The sequence below is a fragment of the Salvelinus namaycush genome, chromosome 3 (assembly GCF_016432855.1).
Source record: "Salvelinus namaycush isolate Seneca chromosome 3, SaNama_1.0, whole genome shotgun sequence".
Classification (NCBI taxonomy): domain Eukaryota; kingdom Metazoa; phylum Chordata; class Actinopteri; order Salmoniformes; family Salmonidae; genus Salvelinus; species Salvelinus namaycush.
Genome location: NC_052309.1, coordinates 97,717,301 through 97,744,415, shown reverse-complemented (window position 1 = coordinate 97,744,415; position 27,115 = coordinate 97,717,301). Strand labels below are relative to the sequence as shown.

At 41.7% G+C, this 27,115-nt stretch overlaps 2 protein-coding genes across 2 annotated transcripts; one reads left to right on the top strand and one right to left on the bottom strand.

Moving 5' to 3' along the window:
- Positions 1-8,223: 8,223 nt before the first annotated feature.
- On the top strand, positions 8,224-18,930 carry c3h17orf75 (chromosome 3 C17orf75 homolog). The gene is made up of 10 exons (XM_038988439.1): positions 8,224-8,470; positions 9,167-9,250; positions 9,861-9,986; positions 10,689-10,817; positions 10,957-11,017; positions 11,438-11,557; positions 12,796-12,860; positions 13,045-13,178; positions 16,633-16,736; positions 16,890-18,930. Exons 1-10 carry the CDS (start codon positions 8,316-8,318, stop codon positions 17,100-17,102), a joined length of 1,191 nt encoding a protein of 396 aa, XP_038844367.1. The 5' UTR covers positions 8,224-8,315; the 3' UTR covers positions 17,103-18,930.
- A 3,849-nt stretch (positions 18,931-22,779) lies between these two features.
- Positions 22,780-26,407, bottom strand: LOC120044163. Its single transcript, XM_038988745.1, has 7 exons — positions 26,288-26,407; positions 25,615-25,712; positions 24,726-25,015; positions 24,353-24,481; positions 24,048-24,143; positions 23,855-23,929; positions 22,780-23,235 (listed from the first exon to the last, which is right to left on the bottom strand). Exons 1-7 carry the CDS (start codon positions 26,405-26,407, stop codon positions 23,084-23,086), a joined length of 960 nt encoding a protein of 319 aa, XP_038844673.1. The 3' UTR covers positions 22,780-23,083.
- Positions 26,408-27,115: the final 708 nt, after the last annotated feature.

Genomic DNA, 27,115 nt, shown 5'->3' with positions numbered 1-27,115 from the left:
CGCCTTGCTGAACTGTTATGTTCCGAACTCCTACATATCTGTGTCACACTGTGAGGCCTCCCTGGGCTTAGGTATCTGAAGAGGGTGAAACCAAGGCCTCATACCTTTTAAAGGGTTAATACATTGTGTTATGATGAACTGTAAGGTCTCCTCTCCAGGAGACCTCTGTGTGTGTGTTAAAATCTGTTTTGAGTGTTGTGCCCTTCAGACACTATCAGAAGACGGAAACCGTTTACAGTACGTTCCTACTCCTCCTGTCTGGGCCCCACCTGGCTATCTGAAGATCTGAGAATACGACTGGTTTTCTGAGAACACCAAGCTACTGCAGGCCTGATGAAAACAGCCACCTGTCAGAAGATGCTTGGACTCGTTCACCTTGTTATGACTCTATACTTGTGATGAAAGGTCAAGTTTCGGTCAAACCCACTTCTGAGCTTTTAATTGCTGATAAGATGGTTGCTGGAGTCAGGGGGAGGTTAGATTTATTAAAATGTTGTTGCCAGGGAAAGTCACGCAAGGAGGACTGAGTCATGCAAGGAGGACTGGGAGAGGCTATATGAGTTATAGGATGTCTTAGACATTTTGCAGAACCTGGGGAGAGCTATTATATACTGTACTCTGCACCAACTTCTGCCTACAATTGAATTACTGAAGAAGTATTTTCATAATTAAACAACGACTCTGTATTTCCTTTCCATTACTAATGTATGTTTGATAATTATATAGACATGATCATTTGTTGAAGAAATTGACCAACATCTCCAAATGGATCGGTTCCATTACCATACATTTGTGAATTATCTTAGTGACCAAGCTAAACTTGTTTTCATACACCTAAGAGAAAGTACAACACAAATCTCATCAATTAGAATCCATCCTCTCGTAGCAAAGGAAATTCTGGAACAGCTGTCTCATTCAGCCTCAAAGCTTCTCTTAGATAAGGTGCTGTTGGATCATTGGTTTGGTAGGAATGAATTTTTGAAGTTCATCCGAGATCTGCTCATCAGATGAAACAAAATAAACAGAGGAGATCCCGACGACAGTTCGTTCTCTCCTCTAATTGAGCCTGTCTGTACAGAGAAGGATGGCCTTCAAAAAGCAACAAAACTTTTAGAAGTAGCCTACACTTACTTTGGAAAGAATGCATTTGTAGCCCAGAAGCTTGCACGACTGCTTTACACAAACAGAAGATTCATTTAAGCCCAACACTGGGCGGAGGAAGCAAAAGCACAGCTTCCACATGACACTTTCATCCTTGATACGGAGGGGCAGGTGTACAAGAAGTGTTTTATGAATAGCATGATGCTCTGGAGGAAGCTGAACTAAGGCCCGAAGAGATCCCTGAAGCCATTGGTACAGCTCTGAAAGGAATTGCTGCCTTCCGTGCCTCTGAAAAAGTTCAGAAATCGGAGGCAGTCAGTCTCAACAACTCCTACTTTGGGGAAGTAGACATTGGATGTCAGCTGCTTCAACTCATCATCAGTGAATATTTTCTCAACAAAAGAAGGAAAGTCTGAACTAATGAGGTATTTGCTGAGTGACTACATACCAGATGCTGTCAAAAAACCCCGGATTAAGTTCCATGGTCAGTTAAAAGGAATGCAGAAGAGTATTTACAATGCTCTTGAGTGCATTTCTGAAGATCTCAGTTACTATCGTACAGATATAAGTGAGGAAGAGGAGGAGCTTGACACAAGAGAACCTGAACAAGTAAGCAATCCAAGAAAATGGCTTACAAGGAAAAGTGCTGTTTATTCTGGATTTTTCTGTAATGTTGTTTCACATTTAGACAGTCCAATGTCTGACTGCAGTGACACTGGAATGGTCTCTCCACTCAAAAGACAAATGAACATTTACCAGCTGGGTGGTGGTAATGTCCCAACTATCCTCTCCCTGCTCTCTGATCAGAAGAATGAGAGATGTGGCAAAAAGCTAGAGGAGATTATTGCCATGTATCAAGAGAACCCCAAAAGGAATGACCCTGACCAAACAGAACTGATCAACTTCATTTTCTCTCAAATAACTCTTGCTTGTGTTTTACCTGGCTATTGCCTAACCTGAATTTTGCACTGCGAATTTGATGTCCTGTTTCTTTTTAGTGTCGCTATGGCTAGCAACAATGACAGAATAAAGAGACAATTATAATACTATTCACATGACCGTGGGAGTATCAGAGCATGGTAACATCTTAAACAATTCATTTAGACCCAGTGTTTATTTGAAACAAGCTTTGTGTTCCGATGCCCAATTTTAATTGAAGTTTTACGGTAAGCAAAAATTATAAATAGTTATACATGTGTAACAATTGGCTTCTTCTTACCAGAAGCAACTGGTTCTACTGCACAACCAGATCAAAATCACCAAGGCCTTAGATTGATATAATAAAGATTAAAACATAGAGTAATATTTGTAAGCAAGAGTGGGCAGATATCCGCTGCACTGGACTGAAAAGTAAAGTTTCGTCAGCTTTCGCTTGAAATAAATAATGAGAATTGTCAGGCCATACACAGGTTATACTAATAGCACCACACTGAGCAGACTTCAGCTAATGCTTATCATGGATGTGTTTACCAGTCTTTTTTCATTCATTGTATTAAGCCTGTGCTCACCCATTGAATGTAATCAGACACTGAAGTCTTTTACTCCCGGTAATGCTGTTCAAGGGTACTGCTGATGGAGTAGTGGCTCTTTTGGTGGTCCCTTGACAACAGCTTCATCATGAAGCTAATCAAATCAAATCTAATGTTATTTGTCACATGCCCCGAATACAACAGGTATAGATCTTACAGTTAAATGCTTACTTATACAAGCCCTTAACCAACAATGCAGTTTTAAGAAAAAAAGTGTTAAGTAAAAAATAGATAAGTAAAAAATGTTCAATAAAAGTAACAAATAACTAAAGAGCAGCAGTAAAATAACAATTCTGAGGCTACAGTTGAAGTGAGAGGTTTACATATACTTAGGTTGGAGTCATTAAAAAACGTTTTTCAACCACTCCACAAATGTCTTGTTAACAAACTATAGTTTTGGCAAGTCGGTTAGGACATCTACTTTGTGCATGACACAAGTAATTTTTCCAACAATTGTTTACAGACCGATTATTTCACTTATAATAATCCAGAAAATGATGTCATGGCTTTAGAAGCTTCTGATAGGCTAATTGGCATCATTTGAGTCAATTGGAGGTGTACCTGTGGATGTATTTCAAGGCCTACCTTCAAACTCAATGCCTCTTTGCTTGACATCATGGGAAAATCAAAAGCCAAGACCTCAGAAAAAAATTTGTAGACCTCCACAAGTCTGGTTCATCCTTGGGAGCAATTCCAAATGCCTGAAGGTACCACGTTCATCTGTACAAACAATAGTACACTAATATAAACACCATGGGACCACGCAGCTGTCATACCGCTCAGGAAGGAGACGCGTTCTGTCTCCTAGAGATGCACGTACTTTGGTGTGAAAAGTGCAAACCAATCCCAGTACAACAGCAAAGGACCTTGTGAAGATGCTGGGGAAACAGGTACAAAAGTATCTACATCCACAGTAAAACGAGTCCTATATCGACATAACCTGAAAGGCCGCTCAGCAAGGAAGAAGCCACTGCTCCCAAACCGCCATAAAAAAGACAGACTACGGTTTGGAACTGCACATGGGGACAAAGATCGTACTTCTTGGAGAAATGTCCTCTGGTCTGATGAAACAAAAATATAACTGTTTTGCCATAAGGACCATCGTTATGTTTGGAGGAAAAAGGAGGACGCTTGCAAGCTGAAGAACACCATCCCAACCGTGAAGCACGGGGGTGGCAGCATCATGTTGTGGAGGTGCTTTGCTGCAGAAGGGACTGGTGCACTTCACAAAATAGATGGCATAATGAGGCAGGAAAATTATGTGGATATATTGAAGCAACATCTCAAGACATCAGTCAGGAAGTTAAAGCTTGGTCGCAAATGGGTCCTTCCAACTGGACAATGACCCCAAGCATACTTCCAAAGTTATGGCAAAATGGCTTAAGGACAACAAAGTCAAGGTATTGGAGTGGACATCACAAAGCCCTGACCTCAATCCTATAGAAAATTTGTGGGCAGAACTGTAAAAGCATGTGCAAGCAAGGAGACCTACAAACCTGACTCAGTTACACCAGGTATGTCAGGAGGAATGGGCCAAAATTCACCCAACTTATTGTGGGAAGCTTGTGGAAGGCTACCCGAAAGGTTTAACCCACATTAAACAATTTAAAGGCAATGCTACCAAATACTAATTGAGTGTATGTAAACTTCTGACCCACTGGGAATGTGATGAAAGAAATAAAAGCTGAAATAAATCACTCTTTCTACTATTATTCTGACATTTCACATTCTTAAAATAAAGTGGTGATCCTAACTGAGCTGAGACAGGGGATTTTTACTAGGATTAAATGTCAGGAATTGTGAAAAAAAGAGTTTAAATGTATTTGGCTAAGGTGTATGTAAATTTCCGACTTCAACTGTATATACAGGGGGTACCGCTTGCCCTGCGGTTGCGGAGAGAACAGTCTATGACTAGGATAGATAGAGTCTTTGACAATTTTTAGGGCCTTCCAATGACACTGCCTGATATAGAGGTCCTGGATGGCAGGAAGCTTGGCCCCAGTGGCCACAGCTTGGCCACCGGCTAACCCTTTTTAGTGGAGTCTGAGCAGTTGTCATACCAGGCAGTGATGCAACCAATCAGAATGCTATCGATGGTGCAGCTGTAGAACTTTTTGAGGATCTGAGGACCCATGCCAAATCTTTTCAGTCTCCTGATGGGGAGTAGGCTTTGTCGTGCCCTCTTCATGACTGTGTTGGTGTGTTTGGACAATGATAGTTTGTTGTTGATGTGGACACCAAGGAACTTGAAGCTCTCAACCTCCTCCCCTACAGCCCTGTCGATAAGAATGGGAGTGTGCTCGGTCCTCCTTTTCCTGTAGTCCACAATCATCGCCAAAGGCTTGAAAACCCTGTTAAAAACTTTAGCTGAAAAACAACAATATCTCCTAGTGTAAAATGAGGAGAGAAATGTTCAGGGAAGAGTCTGCACTTGTCCTCGGAACAGGGGTCCCCATCTGTAACATAATGAAACCAAACCAATGTTCCCCAGCACAGGACAGGTAATGTCACAGAAACAAAAGGTGGTTATAATTCTCATATAAGATTATATAAGCATAACATTTTTGAGTGATTGTGATGATCAAAGTGACCAGAAGAAGAAAAGTACTAAGGACGTAATGTCAATGTTGTGGCGATGTGAGACATAAATGGTTAAACATGCTGCACAACTCTTGTTGTGTATCTGTGATGCAGGACCAGAGGGTTTCAAAGTTTCATTGCAGAGCTATGGTGTGTGAAGCTAGAGTGGATTTCTGCAGTCTTGTACAGGTGTCTTAACCTGACAGCCCTTACCTGGTGGCATTCCTGGCATCATCAGGGGTGTCCCTGGTCCTGGAGGCATCATCAGGGGCATCCCTGGTCCTGGAGGCATCATCAGGGGCATCCCTGGTCGTAGAGGCATCATCAGGGGCATCCCTGGTCCTGGAGGCATCATCAGGGGCGCCCCTGGTCCTGGAGGCATCATCAGGGGCATCTCTGGTCGTAGAGGCATCATCAGGGGCGTCCCTGGTCCTGGAGACATCATCAGGGGCGTCCCTGGTCCTAGAGGCATCATCCCACCCATGGGCGTCATACTAAAGACCAAATGGAGAGAAAACACAATCACAAGAGTTCCTAGTAAAATTACTATTACATGACTGTTTATTAGACCTAAAGAACATCCAAATAAACTTACCAGGTGGTGTATTGAGCAAACAAAAGTAGTTGAGAAACTGTAAGGGGAAAATAAAGTCTAGAAAACAATGATTTGGTAAGACAGTCAACAATCAGCAATTATCAGTCATTGTCTCTGTATAAGCTTTATAAATACTGAAGTAAGTAATTAATCTAGATAAGTCCTAGTAATAACCCCAGTGTCAGCTCCTCTGGAGGCATCCACAGTGCTGTGGGGAAAGGGGGCATCCCTGGCTGGGTCATGGGGGGAATGTAGCCTGCAGCCTGGGGCTGGGCAGCTGGCGTCAGGAAGGACGATCCGGGCTCCTTGTCCTCCTCATACTCACCAGAGTTATCCTGGTTGTTCAGCTTCATCTTCTGACTCTCTGTCAACTAACAAACAACTAACTAAAAGGGACTATCAACCCCTTAGACTGGTCAAGAAAAAGATAATGATCGTTGACAGAAAATGTGTTGCATAAGGTAGAAGAATGAATAATTCTGGTTCATGTTAATGGTTAGTTAATAGTCCCTCGCAACTGTATGCAAGCAGTCCAGCTGCTGTCATCACACCTGCTTGCGGATGATAATGATCGTGTCACAATTATTAAAAACCATCATACCTTGTGTTTTCTGTCTAAGAACTCTTCTCTTCTCTATGTCTTTCCCTGTGTTGGATTCGGGGTCAACTTTGAACATTGAGATATTAAAGACATGATTGATCAGACGCATAGTGTATAAGGAGTGAAAGAGACTGGGTTTTATGTCAGAAGGTAATGGGTCTCTGTAGAAAGACAGATAGCGTTGAAATGTGTTGGGTGGACAGGAGGAGATCACAGGACTGCTATAGGGGAAGCGGATGGACATCTGTGGATTAGGCGAAGGAGGGGTTGAGGTCAGGAGGTTAGGTCAGATCCCCTGAAGGGAGTAATAAGGGTTTATTATCCTATTACCCTCTTCCTGTCAAACCATAAGATGTAACGATTGGAGAGAAGGAGGAGTGTCTAAAGTGGAGTATATATATACTTGTGATGGTGAGAACATGTTTTTGTCTGAATTACAGCTGTAACGACCCTTTGGGAAGAATTCAACTTGGTTAAGCTTCTCTAGTGTCCATGAGTTATTTACTCTGAAAAATTAGAACCTAACACCTGGAATACCCTCCATACCGTTGATTTAAGATTCAATATTTGTCCTTCCAGGTATTGCATTTGGGATCCCATCAATGGTTTCTTTGTCTATGTAAACACTGGATATACGCAGCACTGTGGAATACTGCATTTAATGAGCATTGGCTATACTGAATATAATGCATGCCTACAATTACAAAAGTGAAAACACAGCATATCTTTCTGAAAGCAAAATCAGTCACTTCAACAAACTACTGCTGTGACGCCATGTCCTTACCTGCATACAGGGAATGTCCAATCCTGGCCCTGTGTACAGTTTATCGTGACATATGTGACTTTTCAGGGTGCACCCGATTACACTACAATCAGTATGATGATTTCTACCTTTTCATGGGGTGATTGTAGTCTAAGGGTGCACTTTTTAAGTATTTGGCCATCTGGTGCTGAATTACAATTTTTTTAAATCAAAATCTCTGCAGTGGTACGATACCTGGTCGTCACTAGCTTCCACATCCACAAAGTCAAAATGATGGTTAAACCCTGTCCATGTGTAAAATGTATATATATATATATATTTATTTAACCTTTATTTAACTGGGCAAGTCAGTTAAGAATTCTTATTTAAAATGACGGCCTACCCCGTTTTTTTTTTGATTGCCACTCTATGGGACTCCCAATCACGGCCAGTTGTAATACAGCCTGGAATCAAACCAGGGTCTGTAGTGAAGTCTCTATCACTGAGATTCAGTGCCTTAGACCGCTGCGCCACTCTGGAGTATTTTAAACCTAACCATAACCACGCAGCTAACCGTATGCCTATCCATAACCTTAAATTAAGAACAAAAATAAATGTTTTGTTTTCATACATTTTTACTATAGACAATTTTGACTGTGGCTGTGGAATCTAGATACAAAACAGTCCATCGGTCATCGGATAGTAAACCTTCAAAAGACCGGTAAACAGTGACCTCTGCGGCTGTTCAGGCTAATGAACATCAATATCCCAAAAGTTATTATGGCATTGTTTGTATATTCATAAACATTAACTTAATTTTACCCATTGATACGTGGCTATAAGTGTGCAACGACCTCTGATAATTTGGGCATAATTTAGCTATTTTAATAACTGATGTGATCAGTTTATTTCCTGGACCAAATCATGTCATAGCAAGTTTTACACGGACCTTAAACAACGACGGATTCATGGAATTACACTCCGCATGCGTGAGTCAGATCATGGATCTTTAGAAATAATGATAGATTCGTCTCTTCAGTAAAGTAAGTTGTTAGTCTATTCACATGCCTCGTATTGTTATTATTTCTTATCCAGTTCAACCTGCATCCTAAATAACTGAACGTCATTTCTCCGTATCTGTCATTTGTTGATACGTGCGAAGGAATCATGTTTACCTCGCAAACTTCCATGCAAACGTCCTCCTTCCAAGATTCAATTGACGTGGAAGAAAAGGATACGGATTATGATAACGAAGAGATGGGATATAATCAGAAAATACAGTTGAACTGTTACTATACCATTTATCTCTACCAAGGCACCAGGTAATCTTCTCCATCTCAATGTTCTGTTTGACTCTATCTAACTTTACATCAAGCAATTTGTTTTGACAGTACACAATGAGCTAAACTAGGGCATTATCTGGTATGCAAATATATGCAGATGACGTGTAATGTTAACTTGCCTTAGCTACTAGGCTATAGAGAATCTATGGACCTCGGTCCCTCACCCTTCTCCATAGGGATGAATGGAAATGCATTACCAATCACACCAATGTCTGACTTTGTTGATAAAAAGACTCATTGGAGGTTCTCACAATGTACAGTATTCATGCTCTAACAATCTGTATACATACACTGTCATTAGAGGAACTATAGGAGGATGGGCTCATTGTAATGGCTGGAATGGAACACATGAAACATGAAACATATGGAAACAACATGTTGGACCCTGTTCCATTTATTCCATTCCAGCCATTACAATGAGCCCATCCTCCTATAGCTCAACCCACCAGCCTCCGCTGACTGTGATAACGTCATCAAGCTAGTCCAGCTGCATATTGAGGCCAATTTCTCTGTCACTGTGTAACCACTTTCTCCCAAATTCACTGCTTCTCTGTGGGCATCAACTGTGGATCCTGCTGCTGACTTACTGTACTGTCAGTTCAGACTTGCTGTTCTGTTCTCCACTAACTAACCACCAAGTCATGAGTATAGTAACTACCTACAGTACCTGTCTAGATCTGAGGCAACTGCAGAGGGCAACGTGGCATGGAGCCAGAGAAGAACAGATTCCACAGCCAGTACCAGTCAGGAAGACTTTAGGTAACCAAGGTCTCCCCGTGACCTGTCCGTTTCTCTAGTGCTTTTATTTCTGTGGCTTTCAGTGTTGTCCTTCTCTGTCGTATCCATGGGCCTGCTGCTGGAAACCTATCAACCTGGAATCAACACTGTTTCTTTCCTGTCATGATGTCATCAGTGTGCTTCCGGCTATCTGGGATATGGAGTCACAAAGCCTAGTACCTATCTACCTCCTTCTGTACACACTGTTCACCCTACTTCTTTTGGGATGTCGTCTTTCTGTGACGTCAAGTTGTTTCAGCCTCAGATTCTATAATGAGGATGATATAGTTCTGTGATATGATATTGTTATGTTATTAAAACGTGATATTTCAGTGTCACATCATGCATCTTACATAGTGACCATAAGGAAAGAGAAGTGGGAAGGAAGGATTTAAATAGGCTCTGTGACTCACATGGAAACTGGAAGATTCTGTTTCACTATATCTGTATCTAGCCTTCATGTTGTGTTGATGTGGCTTTTGTTCATCGGCTTCCTTCTTCATCTCCTCTTTGGCTGTCCACTTTCTCATCAGATCTGATTGGTCGCCTGTCACTCTGTTTCCATGGTAACTGACTCTTACCCCACCAACAGCCTCACCCTAGTGGACAGCAGCCTGCCGGTAGAGGCGGAGCCTGAGCTACGATGCTACATCTCCCGGAGGCTGAGCAAAGGAGCCCTGCTGGGGGGCATGGGAAACATTGCCGCCGTGGAGCTCAGGTGACCTTAACTAACTTAAACTAAGGGCCTCATTCCAAACCAACCCATCTCTCCTTTCCTTAAGAACTTGTTGAACCTAATTTCAAACCAATCCAGTTTTAATATCCTTAGGAACCTGTTGAGCCCATCTCACAGATCTGATTGGATTGCTTAGGTATAGTATCAGCAATATAGTAACTATATACGGTCTCCCGGGTGGCGCAGTGGTCTAGGGCACTGCATCGCAGTGTTAGCTGCGCCACCAGAGTCTCTGGGTTCGCGCCCAGGCTGGGCTGGGTTCGCGCCCAGGCTCTGTCGCAGCCGGCCGCAACCGGGAGGTCCGTGGGGCGACGCACAATTGGCATAGCGTCGTCCGGGTTAGGGAGGGTTTGGCCGGTAGGGATATCCTTGTCTCAGTATGTAAAAAAAAAAAGTAAAATGTAATAAAATGTATGCACTCTACTGTAAGTCGCTCTGGATAAGAGCGTCTGCTAAATGACTAAAATGTAATGTAAATGTAATATACAGGCCTGTGTATATAGGCCTGTGTGTCTCTGGCTCTATCTAGCTAAGCAAGGTCTTGATTTGGAATCAGACCTAAGTATTCTCTCCTTATGTATACATCTGAAGCAATGTGGCATCAATTAGCCTGCACACTTCTAAAGTAGTGTAAACCCAGTGTTTTACATTCATAATAAATATGTGTTTGTTGTCCCATCCCAGTGTCCCAGAGGCGGCGGTGGGCTGTTACTGCTGTCTCCTGGAGCAGGAGAGATCCCCAGAGCAGCCCGACGCAGACGGCAATGGCTATGTAATCTGCCTCATGGGGGGCTCTGAGAAAGGCCTCAACCTATATCCTTTACTGGCTAATGCAGCTCTTTCTGAATCATAATAATGTAGAGTCAGTCTAGACTTGTATTGTGTAGATGGGTACTGAAACTCATAAACCATTCATCATTAAACCAGACACCATTTCCTTAATCGACTGTACGTTTAGACTTGAACTGGACAAGTACGTGCAAGGCCTGCAAAGCAGTCTACAGACTCCTGAGGTAAGCAGGAAGTGGAATCACCAAAATAATATAATTGTACTGGATTCTATCATCTCTTGGACATGGCTCCTTTGTAATAAACACATTTCTATCTGAAGGGGACTCATCTAGGTTGTGTTCAAGAGGGAAACGGGGAGGTACTACCTGACGTTGTCAAATAACACAGATTTTTCTTCTCCATTGTGAAATGTTTTGCTATCAGTGTGACCTACTTAACACCATCCTAGATAGATAAATATAAAATGACTACACAGATAGGTAGTCCCATGCCCCTGTGTAGGGTTATAACAGTGTTATATCTCTCTCTGTCCTCCGTGTGTGTGTGTGTGTGTGTGTGTGTGTGTGTGTGTGTGTGTGTGTGTGTGTGTGTGTGTATATATATATATATATATATATATATATATATATATATATATATAGCTGGTGAACCTAGAGACTGAGATCAGGCCCTACCTGAGTATGTGGTACGAGGAGTCGGTGATGCACATCCACAGAGTGGTACAGATGGTCCAGGGGAGCATCAGCTTCCTGCTACATGCTGTGAGTCACCTTTGACCCATCATTTGACTGTTACCATAGTGATTAATTCCCCCTGTACCAGTGATTTCCCCTCATTCTTTCAATACATTTACTTCCCCTCCATGCTTCACTATGTAATTTTTTGCTTGTCCATATACACTCTCACTTTACTTACTTGGGCTGTGTCCACTAGCTAAAGCTATAATTGAGTCTTTACTGACTAGTAGCCATCTTGCTTGACAAAACAAATGGGAAGTGGAAACATAAAAATACAAAATGAGATATTCTCAGCATATTGTATTGTCACAAAACATCTTCACATTTGTTGGCGTCAGTCACGCAATTGCATAGTTCAAAACGCATCATTTTCTTTGATGGCCATCAATGTTGCCACTGTATAGCTTAGAGCAGAAACAAAGTTCCAAGAATAATTTTGACTGGTTGTCATTGTCGGACAATGCTTTAAAAAAATCTGTAACGCTGATCAGGCCCATGTCATTGTAGAATAAAGTTTTGTTTAATATACAGTGCTGATCAGGCTCATGTCATTGTAGAATAAAGTTTTGTTTAATATACAGTGCTGATCAGGCTCATGTCATTGTAGAATAAAGTTTTGTTTAATATACAGTGCTGATCAGGCTCATGTCATTGTAGAATAAAGTTTTGTTTAATATACAGTGCTGATCAGGCTCATGTCATTGTAGAATAAAGTTTTGTTTAATATACAGTGCTGATCAGGCTCATGTCATTGTAGAATAAAGTTTTGTTTAATATACAGTGCTGATCAGGCTCATGTCATTGTAGAATAAAGTTTTGTTTAATATACAGTGCTGATCAGACCCATGTCATTGTAGAATAAAGTTTTGTTTAATATACAGTGCTGATCAGACCCATGTCATTGTAGAATAAAGTTTTGTTTAATATACAGTGCTGATCAGGCTCATGTCATTGTAGAATAAAGTTTTGTTTAATATACAGTGCTGATCAGGCTCATGTCATTGTAGAATAAAGTTTTGTTTAATATACAGTGCTGATCAGGCTCATGTCATTGTAGAATAAAGTTTTGTTTAATATACAGTGCTGATCAGGCCCATGTCATTGTAGAATAAAGTTTTGTTTAATATACAGTGCTGATCAGGCTCATGTCATTGTAGAATAAAGTTTTGTTTAATATACAGTGCTGATCAGGCTCATGTCATTGTAGAATACAGTTTTGTTTAAAATGCAGCACTGATCAGGCCCATGTCATTGTTTTGAAGGCTCTGAGTCACATACACGTGGAGGTCACCAATGCAGATGACAGGACCAAGGCTGATGTTGCTAGGTGAGTTACTTTAAAGGTCCAGTCCAGTCCAAATTGGGGTTTCGGTCAAATTCTGTTTAATAAATGAGTATCACTTCTGAAAATAATCTGAAAACACGTAGTCTTTATTCCTGTGGTTAAACTACATATAAGAATATACAGTATGTGCTGTGAATATGAATGAATATGGTTCATGTGTGTGTAGGTTCATTAAGGCAGCAGGTCTGCAGGGCCTGGTCCAGGAAGACACTACCACAGCCTCTCTGTATAAGGCCTCAGAGGCTCTTACTGACCTGGTCATAGACTGCTCCACCAGCCCTCCTACACTCTCCAACACAGGTATGTGTGACTGCTCTAACCTGTGGACATATACACACACACGGGTCTGTGTGACTGCTCTAACCTGTGGACATATACACACACACAGGTCTGTGTGACTGCTCTAACCTGTGGATATATACACACACACAGGTCTGTGTGACTGCTCTAACTTGTGGACATATACACACACAGGTCTGTGTGACTGCTCTAACCTATGGACATATACACACACACAGGTCTGTGTGACTGCTCTAACCTGTGGATATATACACACACACAGGTCTGTGTGACTGCTCTAACTTGTGGATATATACACACACACAGGTCTGTGTGACTGCTCTAACCTGTGGACATATACACACACACAGGTCTGTGTGACTGCTCTAACCTGTGGATATATACACACACACAGGTCTGTGTGACTGCTCTAACTTGTGGATATATACACACACACAGGTCTGTGTGACTGCTCTAACCTGTGGACATATACACACACACAGGTCTGTGTGACTGCTCTAACCTGTGGATATATACACACACACAGGTCTGTGTGACTGCTCTAACTTGTGGATATATACACACACACAGGTCTGTGTGACTGCTCTAACCTGTGGATATATACACACACACAGGTCTGTGTGACTGCTCTAACCTGTGGACATATACACACACACAGGTCTGTGTGACTGCTCTAACCTGTGGACATATATACACACACAGATCTGTGTGACTGCTCTAACCTGTGGACATATATACACACAGAGGTCTGTGTGACTGCTCTAACCTGTGGACATATATACACACAGAGGTCTGTGTGACTGCTCTAACCTGTGGACATATATACACACACACAGGTCTGTGTGACTGCTCTAACCTGTGGACATATACACACACACAGGTCTGTGTGACTGCTCTAACCTGTGGATATACACACACAGACACAGGTCTGTGTGACTGCTCTAACCTATGGATATACACACACACAGGTCTGTGTGACTGCTCTAACCTGTGGACATATACACACACACAGGTCTGTGTGACTGCTCTAACCTGTGGACATATACACAGGTCTGTGACTGCTCTAACCTGTGGACATATACACACACACAGGTCTGTGTGACTGCTCTAACCTGTGGACATATACACACACACAGGTCTGTGTGACTGCTCTAACCTGTGGACATATACACACACACAGGTCTGTGTGACTGCTCTAACCTGTGGACATATACACACACAGAGGTCTGTGTGACTGCTCTAACCTGTGGACATATATACACACACACAGGTCTGTGTGACTGCTCTAACCTGTGGACATATACACACACACAGGTCTGTGTGACTGCTCTAACCTGTGGACATATACACACACACAGGTCTGTGTGACTGCTCTAACCTGTGGACATATATACACACACACAGGTCTGTGTGACTGCTCTAACCTGTGGACATATACACACACACAGGTCTGTGTGACTGCTCTAACCTGTGGACATATACACACACACAGGTCTGTGTGACTGCTCTAACCTGTGGACATATATACACACACAGGTCTGTGTGACTGCTCTAACCTGTGGACATATATACACACAGAGGTCTGTGTGACTGCTCTAACCTGTGGACATATACACACACACAGGTCTGTGTGACTGCTCTAACCTGTGGACATATACACACACACAGGTCTATTGGAACGACTCTAACAAACAGACACTCTCCCACAGTCACAAATACAGATCTGTGTTACAGCTGTAGCCACACCACTCTACAAAACAGGTCTCTGTACAGTGCATTCAGAAAGTATTCAGACCCCTTGACTTTTTCCACATTTTGTTACCTTATTCAAAAATGTATTAAATCGTTTTTTTCTCTCTCATCAACCTACACACAATACCTCATAATGACAAAGCAAAAACTTTTTTTAGAAATTTCTACAAATCTATAAAGCTGAAATATTACATTTACATAAGTATTCAGAACCTTTACTCAGTACTTTGTTGAAGCATCTTTGGCAGCGATTACAGCATTGAGTCTTCTTGGGTATGACGCTACAAGCTTGGCACACCTATATTTGGGGAGTTTCTCCCATTCTTCTCTGCAGATCCTCTCAAGCTCTGTCAGGTTGGATGGGGTGCGTCGCTGCACAGCTATTTTTAGGTCTCTCCAGAGAATTTCAATCTGGTTCAAGTCCGGTCTCTGGCTGGGCCACTCAAGGACATTCAGAGACTTGTCCTGAAGCCACTCCTGCGTTGTCTTGGCTGTGTGCTTAGGGTCGTTGTCCTGTTGGAAGGTGAACCTTCGTCCCAGTCTGAGGTCCTGAGCGCTCTGGAGCAGGTTTTCATCAAGGATCTCTCTGTACTTTGCTCCGTTCATCTTTGCCTCGATGCTGACTAGTCTCCCAGTCCCTGCCACTGAAAAACATCCCCACAGCATGATGCTGCCACCACCATGCTTCCCCGTACGGATGGTGCCAGGTTTCCTCCAGACGTGATGCTTGGCATTCAGGCCAAAGAGTTCAATCTTGGTTTCATCAGACCAGAGAATCTAGTTTCTCATGGTCTGAGTCTTTAGGTGCCTTTTGGCAAACTCCAAGCGGGCTGTCATGTGCCTTTTACTGAGGAGTGGCTTTTCCGTCTGGCCACTCTACCGTAAAGGCCTGATTGGTGGAGTGCTGCAGAGATGGTTGTCCTTCCGGAAGGTTCTCCCATTTCCACAGAGGAACTCTAGAGATCTGTCATCAGGTTCTTGGTCACCTACCTGACCAAGGCTCTTCTCCCGCTCAGTTTGGCCGGGTGGCCAGCTATAGGAAGAGTCTTGGTGGTTCCAAACTTCCTCCATTTAAGAATGATGGAGGCCACTGTATTCTTGGAGACCTTCAATGCTGCAGACATTTTTTGGTACCCTTCCCTAGATCTGTCCTTCGACACAATCCAGTCTCTGAGCTCTACAGACAATTCCTTCGACCTCATGGCTTGGTTTTTGCTCTGACATGCACTGTCAACTGTGGGACCTTATATAGACAGGTGTGTGCCTTTCCAAATCATGTCCAATCAATTGAATTTACCGCAGGTGGACTCCAATCAAGATGTAGTAACATCTCAAGGATGATCAATGGAAACAGCGATGCACCTGAGCTCAATTTCGAGTCTCATAGCAAAGGATCTGAATACTTATGTAAATAAGGTATTTCTGTTTTTTATTTTTAATACATTTGCAAAAATGTACAAAAACCTGTTTTCACTTCGTCATTATGGGATATTGTGTGTAGATTGCTGAGGTAAAATAATTTTTGAATCCATTTTAGAATAAGGCTGTAACGTGGCAAAAAGTCAAGGGGTCTGAAAACTTTCCGAAGGCACTGTACATGTACACACAGACATAGAATCACCAATACATTTTCCATGAATGATCGTCACAGACTACACACTGGTTAATCACTCCGTCATCCCTCTCACACCTTTTTCCACAGTCAGTAACCGTTTCTGTGACGACTGGATCCAGGCATTCCTGAACGCAGCAGAGCGCTGTAACCCTTTCCTCCTCAGACAGATCCTGGAGAACTTCAAACTCAAGGTGGGCAAACGCACAGCACACAGACAAGTGGATCACTTTAAAACATTATATAAATACTTTATGTCCAGGCCATGTTTAAAATGGCTTACTGTTTTGTCATCCATGCTCTTTCTCTCTCCCCCCTCTCTCCTCCTCCGCCCCCTCTCTCCCCAGGCCATCCAGGACATGAACAGTCTGAAGCGGTTCATCCGCCAGGCTGAGTCGAGTCACTACGCTCTGTTCCGCTGCTGCCAGTTCCTGCAGGGCTGTGGGAATGGGGACGTGCTGCTCCAGAACGCCCACGCCGAGCACCGGGGCCTCCCTGAGGCCTGCAGCATCATCCGCGTGCTGGACGAGTTCCTCAGCGAACAGCAGGCCCAGGGATGAGGGACACTGACACACCGCAGCCACCAGGGCGACGATAGTTAAACTCCAATTGACAGTGACACCTCGAGGGCGGCGATAGTTCAACAATAACCCACCCAGTCTCAACACCATGGCCTGTATTTATAAATTATCCTATATAAGTCAGAACTCCTATTCTGAGATGTGGATTTGTGAATACAGGCCCAGACCTGTGTGAAATAGGTGTGCGTTTGATTTGAGTTGGCCACTTTTGGGTCCATTTCTTTTGTTAAATTGTTGTACCAGACTAACTCAATCAAGCACAGCACAAGGATGTTGAAGTATTTGACCCAGGTCTCCTCACACTGGAACTCTTCCATGCTAGATGTCAGTGTGTATCTGTTTTTGGCACTTTTCCTTTAGCGTTGGTGTTTTCCAGGCGTCACTGTCTTCCATTTGCGGTGTGATTGAATAGCATTTACTCAGAAGAAACAGACCAAGTATGTTGTATCTGGATCAGAATTAACTCTAAAAACAAAAATATCCAAAGTCATGTTAACACTATTGTTTTCTTTGCTGGTATTAAAACACACAGTACTATAAACGAATGGAAACACTATCAGTATGTTATAACCCATACTATAAATCTCAACATCGGAATAATTTGTTTCGCTTGTCTTACATCATGTCCAAATGTTGTATTTCTTTTAAATGATTAGTTTGCTTGCCTTTTGTCTGCATGCTATCTACATACTACAGTACAATCCTGCTTTTCTGCATAGTGGAACAATGCACAAAGCACTTTAATCAGCTTTTGTTACTTACTCGATTTCACCAGTAAAAAAATAGCTACACTGATATTCCCATGTAGCTCAGTTGGTAGTGCACGACACTTGCAACGCCAGGGTCGTGGGTTCGATTCCCACGGGGGACCAGTACGTAAATGTATGCACTCTACTGTAAGTCACTCTGGATAAGAGCTTCTGCTAAATGACTAAATTCATGCACTGCTTGTTTTTGTATTTCTGTTGCTGACTGCAGTCTTCGTCTTATCTAAAGATACTCCTTAATGTGGTTAATCCTTACATTCCTTAGTAGGGAATATTAGTGTTGTAGTGGCCAACGTGTTGTATATCTACTTCACAGTAGATATGCTGTTGAGGGGAGGACGGCTCATCATAATAATAGCCAGAACGGAGTGAATGGAATAGCATCAAATGGAAACCATGTGTTTGATGTATTTGATACCATTCCACCCTTTCCTCTCCAGCCATTACCATGAGCCCGTCCTCCCAAATTAAGGTGCCACCAACCTCCTGTGATCTACTGTCACTGTATGTTAAGTTACAAAAATGACCTTCACTACTCTTCACCAGCCCTATTGTAATGGTAGTATGTTCAAGGCTAAATAACCCACATGGTTTATTGTGCCTGTATGACAGCAACTACGTAGGTTCTATTTTCCTATCAATGTGTCTACGTCTCTAAAAGTATATCATGGTGAAAATGAAGCAATATTGTCTGTGAAGGTGTGTCCTTTAAACTGTGAACCAAGTGACATGTTAGTCTGTGAGCTATTGTAGTGGACAATGGTGACTGATCATACAACCTTTTAACTGTGCATTTAAATATCCTGTACAATTTAATGTCTATTAATGTGGTGTCTATCATGTTGATCTGTGGTTTGACTTGTATAAATAGTCATGTGAATCCTCTGTGTGGACTGAATCATGAATATGTGATCTGATTTCTGACCATATGAAACAATAGGGTCCCAGTTTACCTATGTAATTATGGCCCTGCCTACACCTAACGATTTTTTCTTTTTTTTTAAATCATATGAGCAAAAAATATTCCACTTTATATAGCCAGACAAAATTAAACGAGCCTATTTATATAATGAATATGAATTTGGACGGGCAGAAATGATTAAATATTAAAGCATTAGACCTCACTAAATAAAGGCTTCAATCGTACAACAACTATACTCAAATCCGAACTGGTTCTCTAGTACAGTGGTTCCCAAACTTTTTATAGTCCCGTACCTCTTCACACATTCAACCTCCAGCAGCTAGCACCAGGGTCAGCAGACTTTTTTGCCATCATTGTAAGCCTGCCACACACACACACACACTATACAATACATTTATTTGTGGGAAGTGACAAGTAACTCTTATAGGACCAGGGAACAAATAATAATCAAGAATTTTGCTCTTTATTTAGCCATCTTACATATAAAACCTTATTTGTTCATCGAAAATTGTGAATAACTCACCACAGGTTAATGAGAAGGGTGTGCTTAAAAGGATGCACATAACTCTGCAATGTTGGGTTGTATTGGAGAGAGTCACAGTCTTAAATCATTTTCCACACACAGTCTGTGCCTGTATTTAGTTTTCATGCTAGTGAGGCTCGAGAATCCACTCACACAGGTACGTGGTTGAAAAGGTCATCAGTGTCTTAACAGCATGATTTGCCAAGGCAGGATACTCTGAGCGCAGCCCAGTCCAGAAATCTGGCAGTGGCTTCTGATTAAATTACATTTTCCCAGAACCGCTTATTGCAATTTTGATGAGGCTCTCTTGTTCAGATATCGGTGAGTGGACTGGAGGCCGGGCAATGAATAGGATAACGAATCCAGTTGTTTGTGTCATCCGTTTCGGGAAAGTACCTGCGTAATTGCGCACCCAACTCACTCAGGTGCTTCGCTATATCACATTTGACATTGTCCGTAAGCTTGTTCATTTGCACACAAAAAAATCATACAATGATGGAAAGACCTGTGTGTTGTCCTTGTTAATGAAGACAGAGAAGAGCTCCAGCTTCTTAATTATAGCCTCACACATTGATTATAGTTGTGGAGAGTCCCTGTAATCCTAGATTCAGATCATTCAGGCGTGAAAAAAACATCACATCATGCGGTCAGACAAGTGAAAATGGTCAGTAAAGAAAACTTTAAGCTCGTCTCTCAATTCAAAAATACGTGTCAATACTTTGCCCATTGATATCCAGCAGACTTCTTTCTGTATGTTGTAAAAGCGTTACATGGTCTCTGCCCATATCATTGCATAGTGCAGAAAATACACGAGAGTTCAGGGGCCTTGCTTTAACAAAGTTAACCAGTTTCATTGTAGTGTCCAAGACGTCTTTCAAGCTGTCAGGCATTCCCTTGGCAGCAAGAGCCTCTCGGTGGATGCTGCAGTGTACCCAAGTGGCATCGGGAGCACCTGCTTGCACATGCGTTACCACTCCACTATGTCTCCCTGTCATGGCTTTTGCACCATCAGTACAGATACCAACACATCTTGACCACCAAAGTCCATTTGATGTCACAAAGCTGTCCAATAGTTTAAACATATCCTCTCCTGTTGTCATGGTTTCCAGTGGTTTGCAGAAGAGGATGTCTTCCTTAATTGACCCCCCATAAACGTAACAGACATATACCAGGAGCTGTGCCAGGCCTGCCACGTCTGTTGACTCATCCAGCTGTAACGCATATAATTCACTGGCTTGTATGCAAAGCAGTAATTGTTTCAAAACATCTCCTGCCATGTCACTGATGCGTCATGAAACAGTGTTGTTTGATGAAGACATTGTATGTATAGTTCTTCCACCCAGCATTGTCCCATTAAGTCCTCCACAATAGTATGGGGCTTGCCTGTCCTAGCCACTCGGTAGCTCACCATATAAGACACTTCTAGCCCCTTCTTATTAATGGTATCTGTTGTTTTTATACATGTCTTACTACTCGAAAGTCGTCTAAATTCTCAGACAAAAAACTCCTGTGGCTTATTTTTCAAATTGGCATGTTTTGTTTCTAAATGTCTGTGCAAGGGTGAAGGTTTCCTCGAGTTGTGAGATAGTACTTTTGCACATATAACACACTGTGGCTGAGGAAAGGCACTACTCCCAATATAAGTGAACCCCAAAACAATGTAGTTCTCATCATATTTGCGCCTCTTCGATGATCCAACGTCCCTGTCTGTTGTTCAGTGCTTTCCCGGGTAAGGGGGCAGTAGCTCTTCGGCTGCATCAGATTCTCAATTGTCAGTGTCCATGCTAGCTGGGCTAACAACAAATGTAGAATTACTGATGCTAGCATTGGATGTGCTCGTGGAAGCAGAACAACTTGTGTCGTCGACAGGTGCAGGTGTAGTACTGCTGGTAGTAACTGGTGGTATGTGTCTCCATGGACGCGGGCCTTACTAAATGGACTGTTTGGAAATGTGAATAATTTATTTTTATTTTTATTGTAATTATAATAAACAAAATGTTTTACAAAATTATGTGAATCACATTTTTATTTGGCGTACCCCCAACGGCATTGCGCATAGTACCCCAGTCTGAGAATACCTGCTCTAGTAGATTAGTAAGAGTGAATCACCCCGTGTTCAAGAATGGCCTTTTTACCTTCATTCAGATTACCACCTCTCACTTTCGGTTATTTGAAAATGAAATCATCTCCAAAATATCACTATTTTTAAAACAAGCAGTAGAAAGCTGGTTGCAATTTCAGTTTAATCCACCAGAAAAGACCGAACAAATATTAGAAAAAATATTATGGTTGAAATCAAATATACTAATTGATTTTTTTAAAAAAGACAGTATAATCTTTGTAAATTATATCAGAAATAGGACTGGTGGAGTTATTTCATACATGCAGTTAACAAAAATATATGGAATTGTCTGCTCTACCCAAAATTACAACCAACTGATTGCAGCATTACCACAAAAATGGAGGAGGCAAGTGGAAAGGGGAGAAGGTAAGGAACTTGTCTGTCGGCCTTGCATTAAATAACAACATTTTTCTAAAGAAAATTGTGATAAATAACAAAGTATACCAGTTTCATTTAAGGACCAAAAAACGACGCCGGAGTTTTTCCATTTAAAATATTATATAACATTCTTGCAACCAATATAATGTTATATATATGGGGCTACAACCATCCCAGCTCTGCAGATTTTGCTGCAAAGAGACAGAATAATTGGATCATTTGTTTTGGTACTGTCCATATGTAGCTTGTTTTTGGTCGCAGGTTCAGAAATGGCAGAAAAATAGCCAAATTTACTTGGAGCCAACTCTGCAAATAGCTCTGCTGGGTGATTTGAAAAGTCATAGTCAATCGATCAATAATATAATAATAATCTTAGCAAAGGTGTTTTTCTTTCATTTACAATCTGTAGAAACTATGAGAATAGAAAGGTTCAGAACTTTTGTGAAACATCACAGCACAGTTGAAAAATATATGGCAGCCAGAAATGTATTGTATTACTACATTATTGATTGTATGTTTGTTTATTCCATGCGTAACTCTGTGTTGTTGTATGTGTCAAACTGCTTTGCTTTATCTTGGCCAGGTCACAGTTGCAAATGAGAACTTGTTCTCAACTAGCCTACCTGGTTAAATAAAGGTGAAATAAAAAAATCTAAATTGGATGGTCTTCAGAGATAGATGGGAGGGGTTGAGGGTAGCTGAAGGCTGGGACTAAAAACAAACAGAAGATAACTAATGTAAAATATATTTTCCATTAAATGTATGTAGTATGTATAACCTGGAAGTGGAAGCCTAAGTATTGTTGTGTTAGGGGAAAATAATAAAGAAGCAAAATATATTTAAAATATATATATATTTAAAATAATATATACTGTATATATTTACAAAAAAAATACATGGGGGATTGGAAATGATGCAGACAATTACATTGATAGAAGCCACAATGTATTAAAGCTGATCTACCTCCTAAAAAAGAAGGATAGGGTCTGCCTGAATACTATAGTACCTCTCTCCTCACATTATATACTAAGTGGAACACTTTGACAGTATAAAGTTGGTTATTTAATATGGTATTTCCTTGACAGTAGATTGTATTAAAAGAGAAGTCAATAGAATAGAATATCATTTTTTTCATAAAATGTAAACATATTTAAATCTCGAACAGAATGCGTCAAGCTTTATAGAACAATTTGAATGAGGAAAACTCATTCAGTCTATATTATCCAGAGTCTATACTATATACCAGTCCTAAGAGCCATGATGAGCCAGCCCATAGGGCTCCACAGAGCCAGTAGAAGCACCTGTTATCCAGCCCACCGTCCCTCCATCCAGACTGGCCATCATGTCATCCAGGAGGCCCCTGTCCTCCACCAGTATCTCACCTCCAGGGTAAGGCTCTGCTATGAAAGTGAGAGATAAAGATGCGTGTGTTTTTGTTAATACTGATGATGAGTCTGGTTAGGATTTGCATGGGGTAGATAGGGGGGAAATAGTGTCTACTTTGCTTCTGGTTCTACACATTCCTTTAAATAAAAGTATACCATTCTCAGGATATGTTAGGGCTCTATTCAATCCGTATCGCGGAAGTTCAGCCTTACAGCGTGATTTACATTTAAAGGCAATGTTTCTTTCTTAGCGGAGACTGCATTCACGGTAAACTCTGCATATGTTGGCTCAACTAAGGCACTGCATCTCAGTGCAAGAGGCATCACTGAAGTCCCTGGTTTGAATCCAGGCTGCATCACATCTGGCCGTGATTGGGAGTCCCATAGGGCGGTGCACAATTGGCCAAGCGTCATCCGGGTTTGGCCGGGGTAGGCCGTCATTGTAAATAAGAATTTGTTCTTAACTGACTTGCCTAGTTAAATAAAGGATAAATAAAAATGACCTTTACCTTTACATCGTGCTATTCAAGGATATAGATTGAAAGGGCCCTTACATTTGTGTGTCTATAAAATTAGCAGCAAACAGAAATGTATGAAAAGGGAATTAGAACTAGAACACTGCTGTCACACTCACCAAGTGTGTGTTCAGACATTCTCCTCATTAGGGAACTGGGGACGTCATAGATGCTCTCTGTCATCTCGCTATAATCTGAGATAGAACATGAAAATAAACCCAAATACACTTTAATTTGTGGGTAAACAAATTAAAAATATTGAATTAATTTCAAATCCAATACATTGAAAAATAATCATTTTCATAATCTCACCTTGGCGGTCACTTGCCCTCTTATTGGACAGTGGGAAGTCATAGAGGTCCTCTCCATCAGTCAAGTCTTCATCTGATTGGTTGATGTGATACTCAGCTACAGAGGAAATAGCAGGTAGGTTTTTGGTCATTTATCAAACACAGACCATTAACATAAGTCATTATCATGTAATATGATATCTACTGGTATTTTGTATCATATACAGTGGTCTCCATAATGGAAGAATTTAGGACATTTATGATTGATAATTTATTGATTTATGACATATAATGACACACTGATGTGACCATGAGGGTAGTACTCACAGTTCCGGGGGGCTGGTAGAAAGTCATACTGATCCTCTTCCTCCTTACACTCTTCCTCCTCTTCTTCATCTCTCTCCTCCTCACATCTCCTTCTAAATCTATGGACACTGTCCTCATCCTCCTCTCCATCTGAAATTACAGTGAAAAGATGTTGCCATATTTCAGAGCTGAAGATACAGCTTGGCTCCCCACCTCACCACCAAAGCATTAAATGCCACAACGTGCCAATTTCCTCTTTCCACTAGACAACCAAACCGTTGTTCCCCTCCAACTGCTTGGCACAGCAAATGTGAATGAAAAAACAAACATATTTCCACACTTAAGTTTTGCTGAGTTTACAGAGGATTTAGCACCCCATTGATGCTCTACTTACAATGTGAGATGGTGTTCTGGCATATGGCTTCCTCACTACTGAGCTCGTCAGTGAGGGAGAGAGAGAGGGTAGCCCTGTGCCCCAGATTTTGGTCAGGGGTGAGGGGGCCAGAGAGGCAGTGGGTACTCCTGTCCCCCTGGTCTAGGTCTTGGTCAGGGGTGGAGGGGTTGAGGGGTGCAGAGAGGGGTCGATGAACCCCCAGTGGTTCCGCCATGCTGTCACATTCTGAGCTGTTATAGGTGCTGAAGCAACCTCTGACCTTCAGGTCATCAGACCTCAAATCCTGCTGTCTGGAGACAAAACAGATGGACAGGCAACACTCAAATGGACAGAAATAAAACTAATGTTTCCCACTATATTTTATTAAACCAAAATTTTGGCAGATAATGCCTTCCAAGGCACTCAAATGCTCACCAGGAATACATAAAGCATTATCTTAGACAGCTGTTGCTTAGGCTCTGTCTGCCACTGGAGGCTGCTGAGGGGAGGACGGCTCATAATAATGGCTGGAACGGCGCTCATGGAATGGCATCAAACACATAGAAACCATGTGTTTGATACCATTCCACTCTGGCCATTACCACGAGCCCGTCCTCCACAATGAAGGTGGTACCAACCTCCTGTGCTGTCTGCATAGCCAATCCTCCCATATCTATATAGTAGTTTCAGGCTTCAAATACACCTGCACAGATTTCATCTATTCTAGCACTGTGATTGTTACAAACAGTTATTTTTTAAGGTTTAACTTACGATGCTCATAGGTTATTTAGCCTAATTTGAATAAACTTTTTGGAAGTCGTTCTAGATATGAGCTCCTGATAACTTACTACAGTGTAATGTAATGACAAACAGTGCAGTAGTGTTTCAATAATCCTGAGCTTTCTGTTACCGTATGCAGCCTGGGTCTGTGCCCCCTGGGCCTGAGAGATGCATGGCCCTCCACAGCTGGCCAATCCACTCCCTCCTCAGATCACCTGTCTCTGCAGCCTTACAGACACATGGTCAGGGGGTAGCAGTGATGAATTTAGGACATTGTTACAGTCTGAGTTAAAAAGATCATCCTAAATTGTTAGAGGAAGTGTTAAATTACTTTAAGCAATCCAAGTACTGTAGAACACAGCTGGGTAGCAGTTAGCCTTGTGGTTAAGAACGTTGGGTTAATAACCAAAAGGTCTCTGGTTCTATTCCCCAAGCCGACTAGGTGCAAAACCTAGGTGCGAAGCACATAACCCTAATTGCTCTGGATAAGAGTGTCTGCTAAATTACAAAAATGTAAACAGCTGATAAAAGATTTTAATACAGTTGAATTGATCTTTCTGAACAATAGACAGATTCTTCACCTGCTACTTACATTTGGGAAATTCCCATTAGTCAGTATGAAGTGACAGTAACAGACCACATCCTGAAACCACATGTTAAACCTACACAGGCATCGGCGCCCACACGGTTCTGTAGTGACACTAGTAACAGACCACATCCTGAAACAACAGGGCAGCCTGCACAGCCCACACCACACGGTTCTGTACACCTGAAGTGGGAGTAGAGCTGTCTGTGTGACTCACCAGTACTTTCCTCTTCCCATTCTTCATGGTGATTTCAAACACGTAGTGCTTCTGCTTCTCCCTCTGGATCTCACGCACAGACTGGACCTGACCCAACAACAGCACTTCTATTTCAGACATAAAGTGCTATACATACTTGTAAATAGTATACTATTAAGCAGCTGTAACTAGGGCATATGGAATAGTGGGTAATGCTCATTGAACACAAGGAAAAGTATAATAAAGTCCTGGGCAATTGTTCCTGTCTGTCTGGCTAGAAAGAAGGCTTTCCGACCAAATGAAATAAAAGCAGTCTGACTTACAGTGTAGATGTAGTACAGGCCTCTTAGGTGTGACTGTGGGGGACAGAGAAGATCATAAGACTATTACTACTTTGAACAGTGTAAATAACATTCAACTTCCCCTGAAAACGTTGAAGGACTTCTCACAGCTGAGCAATACTCACAGCACTCCCATGTTTCTTAGTGTAGAAGAATAATGTTGTGTTTTGGAGCCTGAACCAATAGGTTGACCACTTCATTTTCTAAAAGAGAAAAAACAAAGACTCAGTGTCCCTCCAGATAGTGAAGACCTGATTCTGGATACAAACCATGACTGACTGGCAATAACAAAGTAAAACACATGGAATATATTGGCATAAATAGAAAGCAGTTTACAAAAATATTGGAAAAGCGGTCACTTGTAAGTATCAACAAATCAAATCAAATCAAATGTTATTGGTCACATACACATGGTTAGCAGATGTTAATTTGAGTGTAGCGAAATGCTTGTGCTTCTAGTTCCGACAGTGCAGTAATATCTAACAAGTAATCTAACAATTCCCCAACA